Genomic DNA, 14,152 nt, shown 5'->3' with positions numbered 1-14,152 from the left:
CACTCTCCAGAGGTTCACAAAAAAGCACAAGTTAAAAATAGCAACACAGCCCACAAATTCTTCCCTCAAAGGACCTGACAGACTAGTACCCAGTATGTGCTGGTATTATTTCAGCCTTGCATGTTGCCTTTAGGAGGTTTGACTGGGAGGGGCCTTTCTGGGCTGGGGTGTCAATCAATCCAGCAGTAACCAATTGCTCCTTCCTCTGCCTCTGATTTAAAGGAGAAACCCGCCTCTCTGCTTAAGTGTCTTTTCTCCTCTCTTTTAGTCTGTTGGCAGTTTGTGTGCAGTTACGTGAATGTAGTCTGAGAGTCTGCTGGAAGCTATCAGCCGTGAGTATGCTACTGCAAAGCGGCAATGTTTTCTTGCAACATGCTGTTTTGATCTGCTGGTGAGTAAATGAAATCTTTTTACTCTTCCTCTTACCAACATCTCAGAGTCAGTTATTGAGAACATCCGTGCCAGCTGGTGAGAAGCAAAGGGGGGGGTCGTCTACTCTGGGGAGACTGTGGTGCAGCCAGAGGAGTTTAGCCAAAACGCAGAAGTATCCACAGAGCGACTTTTTCTATGGGGACTTTGTCCGGAGAAATGCGGCGCTCAATGTTAAACCCTACTCCAACCCATAAGGAGGGAAGCTTTGGCATGGCTGCCCCCCATCTAGACAGGTCTTCGGAATGCGCCCATTCTGGCACGCATGACGCCACCACGGCTCCCCACCCTGTTCTCTCTCTCCTCCTCTTTTCAGCCTCCACCTCCTGGCACTTATCCAAAGAGAGTCTGTTCTGCTTGGCCGGTGACCCTGAGAAGACGCAGCCATGTTTTCTGGCTCATGGTTCCCACCTATGGGGAGGGAAAGCCCGTTCCACCAACACACACCGGAGACCCTACACAAGCCATTTTCTAAGGAAGGAAAGAGACGGTTGCATTAAGGCATTCTCAATAGCCTCACTAGCAAAACGATCTTCATTTAGGAGCGCACGGCCGGCTTCATCTATTCCACTAATTTTGATGAATCGTTCATGCTTGGGCGCGCCAGAGAATATAAAGGGGTGGGTGGGGTGGGGGTGGGAATAGATGGAATCACACTTCATTCCAGTTCAAGAAGCATTCACATCACGGTGAGTTCGGTGGAAACATTAAACTTGATTTATTGAAAAATATCTATTACATTTGCTCCTTTATTACACAGGTTTAAAGTTTTTTTTTTCCCCCTTAAAAAATACGTCTTGAGGACCATGACATGTTGGACAAAAATTTATAAAAACTAGGATAGATTACCTGATTGTGTGTGTGTGTGCAAGTGTGTGTGTGTATATACACAAACACACTGAATACGGGGGAAGAGTCTATGTATTTTAAATTCAATTTCCATCCTTTTTTTTCTTTCTTCCTCATCCACTTTTTTTCAAGTCTTCCTTATATATATTAAAGGGAGAGGGGAGGGATAAAATTACACAGAAAGATATGTCTGCAAATATAAGAAATATTTTTTATTGCAATATACCGTAGCTAAGTGGCCTGAGAGGGGGAAAAAAAGGACTGAAAGAAACGTCAATACAGTTTTACAACACTTGGTAGTTTCCCCCCCCCCAACAGAAGCACCAAACAAAATTGGAAAACCCAACGAGCATTTTTGACAACAGAGGATTTGGAACAGAATCACATGACCTAAATTCGTACGTGACGGTCTCTCCTTCCATTCGTTAAGAGCTGGCTTTTTGAATGTTTAATTAACTTAATTTTTGTTTCATTTCTATTCTTCCTTTTTTTTGCAAATGCTGACGTTTAACCTTTTTGGGATTTCTCAGGGCTCCTGAAATGGAAAGCACCACCATGTATTGATGGTCTACCCGTTTCCTGTTGCTTCCTTCGCCCGTCCTAACACTGCAGGTTTCAACTCTTCTGCTACAAGCTTTTTGGTGGCTCACCAGAGCGCTTCCGTGGGAAGACTCCCCCCCCCCCGGCGTGTGTTTTGAGGTGTAAACACTATTTATGCAGGCCTGGTGGGCCCCGCAGTTCACACCCGTGACCCGAAAGTGCAACCTAGAAAGGCAGGATAAGAGCCCAGGCCAGGAGCAAAACTGGGAAGCGTTGACCCAAGGAGAGAGGCTTTCCCCTTCTCGGTGGTGCTGTGTTTTCCACCTGGGGTGCGTGTGTGTTTGTCTCTCTCACACCCTTTCTCCTACTAGTGTGCGGTTCCACGTTTCAGGCTAAGCTCAATGAAGGACCTCCACTTGATCCGTCCTTTAGGGAAGCCAGCCCACAATCATGGGTCTACTCAACACTCAAAGTCCCCAGCATTTCCCCAGAAGACAGGGCATCTGCCGTTTCAAAACCACTCGCCGATTCTACTTTTGTTCACACAGGAGAGCCGGAAAAAGACCCCAAAGGCACATCCAGGAATCCCACCCCTAATTGGGATCCGCAGCGGGGTCGGAAGCTCCCGTTTAGAAAAGTGCGATAAAATAACCGGAGGGCCCTTGACTCTGCACCTTGGCTTTGATGGCCGAACGCTGGGAAGAGACACCCCTACGGAGCTCCGATTCCCAGGACGACGTGCGATGTCTTTTTCTTGACAAAGACCGGCTTCCTTGGATCTGAGGTTTTAAGTGCTTTGTTCCTGGAAGGACTCTGGAATCCAACAGTTATAAAAAAACCGGAATCCCAGCTGGAAGAGACGTTTTGCTCTGAGACCCTTTGCGAGCGACTCTTGAGGAAGAGACGCACAAATATTGCACCTTCCTTCCCTTGTTCAATAAAGGCATTTTTGGCAGGTGTGTGTTTGGGACTTTCTCTCTCTGTCTGTGAGTGTGTGTGTGAGAGAGAGAGTATTGCATCTTGATTCAGTACACTGAGAAAAAAAATACATAAATTAGCACCACAAATATTCAGCAACGGAGTACAAAATCTGGCAGAATTTACCGTCATATAAAATGCATGAATATTCTATTTGTTACACAAGGAAAGAAAACACCCCCCACTCCACCCCCCCCCACAACACACATATAAAAGCCAAGGCATGGGGCAGCCACACGGACACACATTAAGCAGAGTTTTAATACTTTCGACATGAGTCGTCAAGGGTACCACGATGCAACAACAGAAGCAGCTGATTCCACGCAGTGCGCATCCATTTTTTTTGGGTTGGGGGGGCACACAACCCTTTTGAAGAGGGGTGATGTCGGCCAGAAGGGATTTGGCCGGGGTTGATATTAAGAGCTTCGGAGGCAAGAGAATGGCAGGGATCCACCCGGGCTGTCCGAGAATGACCCGGGCCCATTATAGCACCAACCAAGAGGAAGATAACGTGATTAAAAATATTAGCACCTGTGTTTCTAATATATATTTTCAATTGTTCTTTTAAAAGAGTAATAGGGGTGGACAGCCTTGCCCTATCGAGCCCTTCCAGTGGGAACAGAGGTTTGAAACTGAAACGGAAAAAGGCTATTTTTTTTTTTTTGCAAAGGATATTTTAAACAAAAACAACAATAATAATATAAACCTCATACTTTACAACAAGCAAAGGCAGAGAAAGGATTTTAATTCTATGCTGCTTGTCAAAACTGGGGGGGAAACCACCATCAACAACCCAATGTGTTGGGTTTTTTTTTAAGTGGGTGCGTTTTGCACCCATTTCTCACCCCCTTGCACACCAGTTCTGTCAAAACTCTTCTGACATTTCTTGAGTTTTCACCCCCTTTTTTTCTTTGAAGACTCCCTGTTGTTTTGTTTTGATTCCTAAAAGATTTAAGCACTTCTTTTTATAAAAAAAAAAAAAATTCCATCACACCAAAGATTCTCTTTGCCATAAATAGAAAGACTTTTCCTTCTGAAATGTAGGCTTATAATTTTAGAGCATGAACTGATTTAGGAATTAAGGCTGACTCGGCTTAAGATGGGGCTTACCTCTGAGTAAACGGGCACAGGAGGAGGGCAGGGACCCCCTGACTGTCTGGCACAGGAGGTTTGTTCATTAACTGATCAACAGGGGGCGTGAGGGAGCCGCGCGCAGGCTTTGAACCTGGAACCATTTCATATTTAATATAATAATATACAACTATTTACTTACAAAATACAAAAATAGAAGCACCTTTATCATATGGGGTAGACAGCCAGAACCTGGCCTAAATTTTTTTTAAATTAAAAATGTTAATTGGTTTCCGTTGTTACTTTTAGGATCTAAGCAAAAAAGCACATAAACAGTTAAAAAAAAACAATAGCACCTTTCCCCACCCACCCCCTTTTAAGCTCCTGACGCTCCATGTGGGTTGCAGCTGAGACCTCAGTGAAGACACCAGCTTGAGCGGCTGTTGTTATTCCTGGCAGATGGTCTTGTGTGTCCTTCCCGTGATGGGAAGCGTCTTCCACTGATGTCAGCGTGGCGGTCGAAGGAGCTGGCCGAGGTCACGTTTCATGGCCGGCTTGTTTCCGACGGAGAGGAGCAGCTGTACTTTCAGGCAGAGAAAGCTGGGGGGCGAGGGGAGGCTCTCTAAGAGGAAGAATAGCGAGGGGACACAGGGAGGAAGACCTTGCATTGGCCAACTGGTTGGAGGGGGCGACATGCCTTTAGGTCATGTGATTCTGGATCCTGCAGGGGGGGAAAGAGTCCCCCCTCGTTGACCGGGTCCCATCGTTGGTCCCATCGTTGACTGGGGTGTGGCGGCAGTGGCGGGGGCTTCATCGGACTTGGGATCTGACGGCAGACGGGGACTCAGGCGAGACAAAGACACACAACAAGGACCCATCAAGATGTCCAGTTTCACAACACGCACGTGACGGTGACCAAAATAAAAATAAAAAAAAATAAAAAGGTAGCCAAAAAAACAGAAGGCGCCATCATGAGGTTACGAGGTTGCTCATTTGGAGGCTAGTCTTCGGAGTGGCTTTTAGCCCATGAAGCAAGCCGGTCCCACCTCAAATCCAAACTTCTGCGAGGCCTCTCCAAAGTCGTTAAACATGATGTCCACGATGGGCACCTGTTCCACTTTGGGGGTGTTGATTTCTAAGACGGTCTTCTGGTAGCCCTTCTTGGTCTGGGGAGGGGGAAGGAAAAGCAAAAAAAAAGGGGGGGTGAGCCGGCGGAAAAGGCGACGGGTTGTGGGTCAAGCTCCCGAACCCCCTTAGGCGACTGGATTGGACAGATTTATATTTATATTTATAAACAATGGGGTGGAAGGTTCCCAGACATTCAGCCATATCTCTGGGTAGTGCTGGAAAAAGCACTCCGTTCTTTGTTTAAGGAGAACGAAAAGGACGGACGTGCTTAAAACGAGGACTTGAGAGAGTCAGGGCCTTCTCGGGGGGGGGGGCTCCCAGGTGACCGGATGCTCTCCCTTGGGTGGCCAGGCTGCCCCCCTCCCCTCTCCCTTTTATCCTTCTGTCGACCACCCACCTTTCCTGGCAAGCTTTGAACCATCAGGATTGAATCCCTGAATGCCTTTTGAAAGTTACTTTTTAAATGTTGACTTGCTTTTAATTATTTAATTGTAATTTAATTAGCATATTTTTTAAAGCTTACTATTCTGTTTAATATTTTAATATTTAATATTCTTTTTAGCCAACTAGCCAGCCAACCAACCAACAACCTCAACCCCACAGGGATGGATTTAGAGGCAGTGCGAGGGTTGAGGTGGGATCCGGGCACCACCGTGGGCTCTCTGGGGACCCTGGAGGGCTCCTGGCAGAGTGGCCCTTCCTTCCCCCCCCCCGCACAAGCCAAGGACAGGTCCCTGAGAGGACGCCCCGAACGCCCTTGCCTTCACCTCCCTCCAAGGACTGCAAACCTTCCGGACAGACAGACACTCACTGCACAGCCATCAAGGGCCGCCCGGATGAAAGGATTGTTGTCGTAGGACATCTCTTCGTCGTTGGAGCCCAGGAAGCGGATGGCCTTGTCGTAGTTGCCGGCCGTGGCGTCGTGCCACGCCACGGACTGGAAGCAGTTGTAGGTGATGTTCTGGTGGGCGGCCGCGCTCAGCAGCCTCAGGAAGGTCATCTGCACCACCCCAATGGGGTTGCCCTCTGAATCGACGTAGGACAGCTGAGGAGAAGAGGAGAGAGAGGACTAGGAGGAAGCGGGGGCCGGGGTGGGGATGATGGGATTTGCAGTCCCTTCCGGGGTGGGGAAGAGAGCATAGGAAGAGCAAAACCGCCTCTCCCATCACCTTGGTCTCTTACTCGTGGGAGACCCTTCAAAGCCAAACTGAACTAGGCAGCTCCTCGGACTTCCACGGAGGCGAGGAAGGATGTCTACATTTTGAGTTCACAGCCTTTTCCCCCCAAAAGCATCGTCGTTAGCTGTCGGAAGATAAACGGGGCCTAAAGACAGTAACATTTGGGATGACTAATTTTGAACCCCGCTACAGTCTGTTCAATCTGCACCTTGTACTCTAAGGGGGTCTAAACTTCACGCCTAAAATCAGAAAACTCAAAACTAAGAAATAAAAATGCACAATTTAAACGGGTGTCCCACAAATATACATTAATCAACGTCGCAAGAAGGACAGAGGTCTCCTGCTTAACAATCAGGCCTAAATTCCATTTCTGCTCGGAAGCAGACCCAATGAATCAAATATATAATATATAATAGCCATTTGAACAAATCCTACGGATTCGACGGGACTGCCCACTGCATCCAGGCCTAAATCAGGAGATCATCAAAAGCTAAAAAAGGTTGGATAAAGTCGAAAGATTTTTAAATGGAGGTCTAGAGATATTCCAACAGTTGTGGGTCTGCCTGGCATCTCCTGGAAGGATTCTCGACAATTATTGCACTGCCTCAGAAAAGGGGCTTGAAGGACTCCCCTCTTGGAAAGGCAAAAAGGGATTTGGATGAAGGAATTTTGTGTCTACGGAAGAGGAAGGTATCAGAGGCGCTTGCTGCGTTCTTCCACTCTGCGGTAGTTTCAAACCATGAGAGACGCAACGGGGTGCAGATTCAGAAGGTCCCTGGGGGGGCCACCCATTCCGCCAAGAGAGCGGTGTGGAGTATAAAGGAAGGGGTGTGTGTTTGTGTGTCTGTGCTAGGAACAGCCTCGAGGGGCTCACGGTCAAGGAAACAGCACCAAAACAAAGCGTACTAAGGAAGAAAGAACATACCAACCGTTTTTGACTGGACTGCTCTCCATTTTTTTGGTCTTGAGAGGTCAAGGAGACTGACTAAGGTGGGCTGAGCATGCCGGGTGAACAAGCAAAGAAAGGGTTTCCGGCACCTAGAAGACGGGCGTACCCCAACGGGCCGATGGATTAATAGGCGACCAGGGCTCCAGTTCAACCCCTTTGGCTAGGCGAGGTGGATGGCAAGGATGGGTCTCACCTGAGAGGTGCCCCCCCCAGGAGAGGATGGAGCAGATAATGGGCCGGAAGAGGCAGTGAGGCTCATTTAAGCTCTCGTGAGAGTCATGAACATGTTCTGGGGAAGGGTGCACGGGGGGGGGGGACGTGAGGTGAAACACAAGGTGTGTATCAACGCCCTTCCCTCTTTCCCTCTCTAAAATGGAACCACGTGGTGCAGAGAAAGAAAATTAACTCCTCCTCATGGTCTTGGAGAGACTCGAAAACTTTCAGATTATGTCTTTCTATCTTCACAGCTAACCAAACAGGGTTTTTTTTTTGGGGGGGGGGAGAAATCAAGGTTTTCAGTACCGAAGCGGTGTACCTTATTCAGTGGGGTTTTCACCGAAATTGCACCTCGGCCAAAATTTGGGGCCACGTTTTAAGACAAAATTTTTGGAGCAGCAAAGGAAGTTTGGGCGAGTGGGGAAAATTTGGGGCTGGAAAGGGGACGACCAGGCGCCTGATCGGTGCACAGAAATAATTTTGTGGCCACCTTTTGTACCGTCTTCTAGATGTGGGTCAGGATTCTGCATACAAGGAGCAATACTTACGCAGAGCAGGAGAGAGAGAGAGCGCCGCGTGAAAAGAGAGAGAGAAAAGAGCAGCATTTGAGGCTTTTAGCAAAATACAACGGTGCCAAGCAGAGGTCCCAATTCCCTCCCCCTCCCCCCCACTAGAAATGTCCACGTGTGACAGACAGAGCGCCACAAGGGAGACCACAAGATGGGGGTGGTGGGGACACGCACAGATTAGTAGTGGGGTGAGTCGGAGAATGTGACAACTCCCCTTTCCAGGACAAAGACTCTAGAGACATTCCCCTCCCCAAAATAAGGTTCGCTATCAGCCACAGCACAAAAGCCTTCTCTCTGGCACGAACCAGACCAGGAATATCCTGCCAAAGGGGATGGGGGACAGAGCTGGTTTTAAATTATGTTTTTAAGGTAGAAGGTCACGAAAAGCTATGGGAAGGATGGGTTCCTGACCCGCCCGGCTTGTTTCCGAAGAGTCATTAATTCTTCACCTTCCTCGCAGGGCATTTGAGGCATCATGAAGACAGCGAGCAATTGGTTTGGAAACCTAAGGTGCCAACGGATGGTGAGAGAGGACAGCGTCGGATCACACCGGAAAGGGGGGCTTCGCTGGGAGCCGTCTCTCTTAAAGCAACCAACCCCATAGGAAGGGATTATATCCAAGATGGAGCTGTGAGACTAAGGACCTGAATTTTACGGGGTGCCAAAAATAGGCCACACACCTTCCAGGTATACAGTAGGACTCCCTGATCTTCAGGATCCATATCCACTGATTCACTTACTCACGGTCTGAAAATATTTAGAATGTTAAAAAATCCTAGGAATGTCTATTTCTCAAGGCGAAGTTACCAGAACTGGCCACTAGAGGAGGCCAGAGACCATGCTATATGGCGAGCATTGGCTATAATCCATCTTTTTCACCATCCCTGGGGGGGTGGGAGGGCTTGGAAAGAAACCCCCCCGAGGATACGGGGGTCCTACTGTACCTTCAAGAGAGCATGAGAACGCCCTTGCTCTCTTGGGTGGCAGAGAGGGGGGTAGTTCCTCCTGCAGAAGGATGGCCTCTTTCCATACGAGCCTGCCTTGAATTTGAGACCTTCAGCTCTGGCCCCATTGCGGATCCCACCCCCATAAGAAAATAGGACATGTATCCATGACAGGGGCTTCTCGGCAGCACAACCTTGGCTATGAGATCCTCTCTTGCCCCAAACCAGCCTGGCTTCATCCCAATTCAGCTCCTGCCTTAACGGCCTAAAGTGTATCCTTCTGCAAGCAGGTGTATTTTTAAAACCACTTTTTAATCTCTTTCCGAAGAACACTTTCATATGTTTTTAATATATCTTGCTAGTGGGGAAGGCTGAGAAGAAAACTGCTCAATATATTTTAACTTGTTTTTATATGTCTGTTTGGTCTGTTTCATAGACCTTTTCTTGCTCAGAGTCCTGATGGGCATCTGATAATTACTTTTAACAAAAGGGGGCCACGATCCTGTAAGGCAGCTCAGCAACCAATGCCTTGATAAAGAGCTAGAATTCACCACTGCAACTTATCCGATTTCACTGACTTGGGAGCAAAATCCTAGAGGATGAATAATAATAATAACAGGAAGCCTTCCACGAGGCATGAAGGCAACGGGGCGGCCGCCCCACCTTCCAGCTGAAGCCTGTCCCTCGGCCCTCCTTCGGCTCCTCCTAATGGTGCTCATTAGTCCGTGCATAGAGTGAGGTCAGTGGGGGCTTTGTGGGAAAGCGTGCATGGCGTGATCCAGCTTCGAGACGGAGAGAGCCGAAAGCGGACCCACTTACCAAGGACCCCCTCTTGAAATGACTAAACCACGTGGCGGGCTGCTCTTTGGGCCACCGGGCCATTTTACTCTGCAAAACACGAGAGGGGTTAAAGCCCAAACAGAAAGCCGGGAGCCGGCGCCTCTTACCAGTTTACCGCGCTTGAATTCACTGAACCAGGAGCCCGGGATTTCCTTTGGCCACGAAGTAATTCTAGCCTGGACATGGCGGAAGCGGTGGGATAGGCAGCAGAGGAACAGAGACAAGACAAAAACAAATATTTATACTCAATGGCAAACTCGCAGCCCCTCTCAGGCACCGCAGAGATTCCTATGGTGAGTCTCTCTCTGTGGTCCAAATCCTGACTCTGGTGTTGAGTTGGCGGGGTGGGAGAGGTTGTAGGAAACAGCAGAGAGAAGGCGAGCCAGCTGGATCTTCAGGGTCTCTGGATCCCCACCATCACCACCACTGGGAAACCTTTACACCATTGCTGGAGCTGTCGTAACTTATTTCCAGTGGAATGGACAGGATGCCTACTGGGAGCTTCTGAGGACAGAGCCAGGACTGAGGCTACTGAAGTTCCCACGATAAACCACACCAACCCAAATGTTTGCCTTCCCCTGACTCTTAAACTATTAGGGACCCCAGTCCTCCAACTGAGGGCAGCCGCTCCGGAGTGCTTCCCGCCTGCTATCAAGAGCCTGGAAGAAGCCAGAGAGATCAGAGGTTGCAGCACTGGGGAGGCCCAGCCTGAAGCTAAGTGAAAGTCACCAGTAAATGGGGAGAGGGGCAGAGAAAGGGCAGTCTTGGCACCCACAGCACAGAAAATTCCTGCCCCCTTTTCCTTCCCAGGACTAGCAGGACTGACACCTTCTTTCTCGGAACTGTTTTTCAAACAGGGTAAAGGAAACACTTGACTTCTAAGCTCCCTTTTGCAACAGATGCCTTTAAAATTATAATGGCAATGCCCTTCTAAACACAAAGCAGCACTGTACTCTTTGGGATCTCTTTGTGTCTTGCATTTTGATCAAAAGAATGGGGTGGCATACACAAATAACTACGTGTGAGCCTGTGATGCAAACAAAGTCATCCACTAGGGGGTGATTTCTGCTAATGAAAGACTTCCTCCTTCTGTCCACGCTGCACCCAAGGCTACAATAATGAAATGGATTATTCACAAGTCAGGCAAGATCCAGGATTGAAAGGGGGAGTCTTTAGTCAGCAAAAATCTCCTCCTGCTGGTGACGTAATCACTTTTCCACAGGTTATTTATTTCAACAGCAGGATTTCAACTGCATTGTCTATGCACCAACCCTTTCTGAGTAAGCAACGCGAGGCCATCTTCTATTTCTTGACCTCAGATTCAAAAAAACAGGAAGTGAGGGCACCCGGGATAGTCCCAAAACAAGAAAAAAAGCCACTTATGGGCTCCCAACGCTTCACAAAATACTTTCTACATGGAAGAACGAAAAAAGTTGAGAAGACCAGTGAGGGAAGGGAAGAGGTACTTACTCCTTCTGATTTCTTATCTGGGAAAATGCAAGTTTCACCACCAGCTGTGAAATTACAGTAAACTTTGAAGGAATCTCTGGAGCAACCTTGATTAGGATCCACCCAGTATTCACCTGGAGTCGGGAGACCAAAAGGTTAATTTTTTTAATTAAGGAAAAACAAATCACCAATCGCTCGAATCCAGCATGGATTATGGTTTACAAGTATCATACATGGGGTCTTCAATTAATTTAATTATAAAATTCAGCAGTATATGAGGATGCTTTAATGCAACCCGCCCCCAAAAAAGTTTATTTTTGGAATTTACTGTGCTCAATAAAGAAGAATAAATAACAAAACAAAAGGGTAATAAATAAAGGTCAGAATCCTGTTGAAACAGCTCTGCATGCAGAAGGCTGAGGACCCTGTAAGCTTTCTTTTAGCTTTAATTAACCAAACTTGGCCATACATCATGCCCAATATAATTTTTAGAAGCACAGGAACTGTAACTTTCGACGCATGGTGTACAATTTCAGAAGGGCACCGCCGTTTCTTTACTTCCCCCAAACGGACCTCGCTACGCGCGCTTAAAGAATGACCCACGGCCTACCATCGGGGAAGTCCGGGTGGCAAAGCTGGAGGTCCTTGCAGGTGCGGGCCGGGTTGTGTTGGGTGCCCAACGGATGCTTCATCTGCTCGATTTCCAGTTTCAAAGAGTTTAAGGAGCCAAAGATCTCCTCCATGCCGTCGGCGTAATCCATGTAGTTGTCGGCCGGGGCGTCGTCCACCAGCTGGCTGGCGTCGATGTTCCTCCGGGTCCGCTTGGAGGACTGGATCGGAAGGGGTTGGATGACGTCCCCGGGAGGGCCCTTGTGTGGAGGAAGGCGGCAACGAGGTGAGAGCAAAGCGAGAGGCGGAAGATGCCAAGGAAGGGGACCATAACTACACTGCTGATGACTTTGGAGGGCGGTGGACGAGAGGGGTTGCCATGTAAATGGGAACCTCCCTCTATCGGAGATCCTGTGGCAGTGAGTTCCACAGCTTGGAAGAGGCTTTCACTCAGAGACTTCCCTACTGAGGTTCAGGGGATTCTGTCATACTCACAGGAGGCCCCGGCGGTCCAGGGTGTCCCATTTCTCCTTTCGGACCTGTGGGTCCCTGGAACGAAGACCAAGAAAGAGGTGTTATCAGTCGGGGAGGTTGCACAGAGGAGACGTTGAAAAAGTAGACGTTGCAACCAGCCACCTGGAATGCCCGGCAGAGAGAGCCCACCAAGGGGGGGGGGGGCCCAGGCAGCCTGGAAACAGCAACCCCTCACCGCCCAAAAAGAGAGGGTCAGGCCAAAGCCGGCACTTACCGACGACCCTTTAGCACCTTTCGGACCGGGCGGGCCCTAGAAGGAGGAAAGGGCCAAAGCAGCAGAGTTAGGGAGTTCAACAAAATTGGAAAATAAATAAATAAGAACAGAAATAAATAACCGAACCAGCCGGCATCCAGGTCAGATATTGATCAAAAGAAACCCTTTCGGATTCCCCTCCCATCCTGCCCAGCTCATTAATTATGTTTCCATCTCAGCCGTCCTTGAAGGCCAAAGGGAAAATAATCTGCTCAGCCTTTTTAAACAAATGCAGGTTTACTGAGGCCCCTTTGGAAGAAACCTATTCATCTTTCGGAGCCGGTGGAAACGCTGAGCGATGCATTCCTTGTCCTTGTGGACAAACTCTGGGGGAATTGACTATCGGGATCTGGGGAAGACGAGGAAAACCAAGAGGCTTCCCTTCGGGCAGAGCCCCGAGCCCCGAAACTGCTTTCTTTCCTTTGTAGCCTTGAAAAAGAGGGTGCTTTTTTCATCCCCCGCTTTTGGGGAAACATACGTACCGGTAGCCCCGGAGGGCCTGGAGGGCCGATCGGACCTGAAGGACCTGGAATGCCCTACGGAAAGAGCACAAGACACGTTTAAGCACTTGCTACTGATCGGGAATTTCAAGGCAGAAACGAGCCGGCATTGCAGTTAGAAGGTGATAAAACCTCACTCCTGCAAGTCAGTCTGGCTGGTTTTGGCAGAACATCAAGGATCGACCGAGGGACTTTTCATGGATGCTCAGAGGAAGATGCCCACCTGCTCTCCTTTGGTTCCAGATGTTCCCTGAGGACCTGGCAAGCCTCGGTCTCCCTTCTCGCCTTGCTCACCGGGAGGCCCAATCAAACCGATCAAACCTGGATGACCCTAAAAAGAAAAAAAAGGAAAATATATATTTAGATTAAGCGTCTCAGGCTGCAAGTCTGAGAAGATGGCACACCTTTGCCTCGCCCACTTTCAGGGTCTTGTTTGGGAGCAGGTATTTATCTTCTCTATTCAAAATCTCACCTTTTCTCCTTTCGGTCCAGAATCTCCCTTCAAGCCTGGTAAACCAGGTGGACCCTTGGAAGAGAGAAAGAGAGAGAGAGAGAAAGACTCACACAAAAGAATACATCCAATACCATCAATAAATATCATCATCCATAAAGTTATTCTGGAGGCAAACTAAAATGGCATTCAAAAACCGAACTGGAGTTGAATTGAAAGAATCAGAGACTCATAGAATCACGGAACGGTGGAGTTGGAAGGGGCCTCGAAGGCCATCCAGTCCCACCCCCTGCTCAAGGCAGGGATCCCAATCCGAGCCGATCAGACCGAGGGCGGTTGGCCAATGTTCTCTTGAAGGCCTTGAGTGTTGGAGCTGCAATAATATGGGGCAGGCCCCCACCCATACTGCAAACACATAAGAAAGCCATCATGTTAAGCTTCTTAACTCCGACCGCTTACACGGAAACGTCCGCGTTCAGCCCCAACATGGACAAACAGACCCACGGTGACCTGGCCAGACCTACCATTGGTCCAGGGGGCCCATCGGGGCCTGGCGCGCCCGGAAGTCCTTGCTCTCCCTGTGAAACAGAGATTCGTTATTTGCATTAATAGGCTATCGTCCTCATCCTCACCTTGGCCTTCTTCTATTCTACCCACATCATGAG

General features: G+C 48.7%; 1 protein-coding gene across 2 annotated transcripts in view; it reads right to left on the bottom strand.

Moving 5' to 3' along the window:
• Positions 1–1,123: 1,123 nt before the first annotated feature.
• Positions 1,124–14,152, bottom strand: part of COL5A1 (collagen type V alpha 1 chain) — a 103,040-nt gene continuing 90,011 nt past the window's right edge. Inside the window, exons 56-66 of one of the 2 annotated variants that reach the window (XM_072984553.2) lie at positions 14,012–14,065; positions 13,509–13,562; positions 13,260–13,367; positions 13,019–13,072; positions 12,498–12,533; positions 12,245–12,298; positions 11,751–12,009; positions 11,162–11,274; positions 9,799–9,867; positions 5,807–6,040; positions 1,124–5,033 (exon numbers count right to left, since the gene is read on the bottom strand). In XM_072984553.2, coding sequence (XP_072840654.1) covers positions 4,887–5,033; positions 5,807–6,040; positions 9,799–9,867; positions 11,162–11,274; positions 11,751–12,009; positions 12,245–12,298; positions 12,498–12,533; positions 13,019–13,072; positions 13,260–13,367; positions 13,509–13,562; positions 14,012–14,065 — 1,182 coding nt within the window. In that variant the 3' untranslated portion in view covers positions 1,124–4,886. Of the gene's footprint in view, positions 5,034–5,806; positions 6,041–9,670; positions 9,740–9,798; positions 9,868–11,161; positions 11,275–11,750; positions 12,010–12,244; positions 12,299–12,497; positions 12,534–13,018; positions 13,073–13,259; positions 13,368–13,508; positions 13,563–14,011; positions 14,066–14,152 lie in introns of both variants that reach the window. The other variant, XM_020812243.3, reaches the window with a different exon arrangement.

This window comes from Pogona vitticeps, chromosome ZW-PAR (genome assembly GCF_051106095.1).
Source record: "Pogona vitticeps strain Pit_001003342236 chromosome ZW-PAR, PviZW2.1, whole genome shotgun sequence".
Classification (NCBI taxonomy): domain Eukaryota; kingdom Metazoa; phylum Chordata; class Lepidosauria; order Squamata; family Agamidae; genus Pogona; species Pogona vitticeps.
This window is presented reverse-complemented; position numbering and strand designations above follow the sequence as displayed.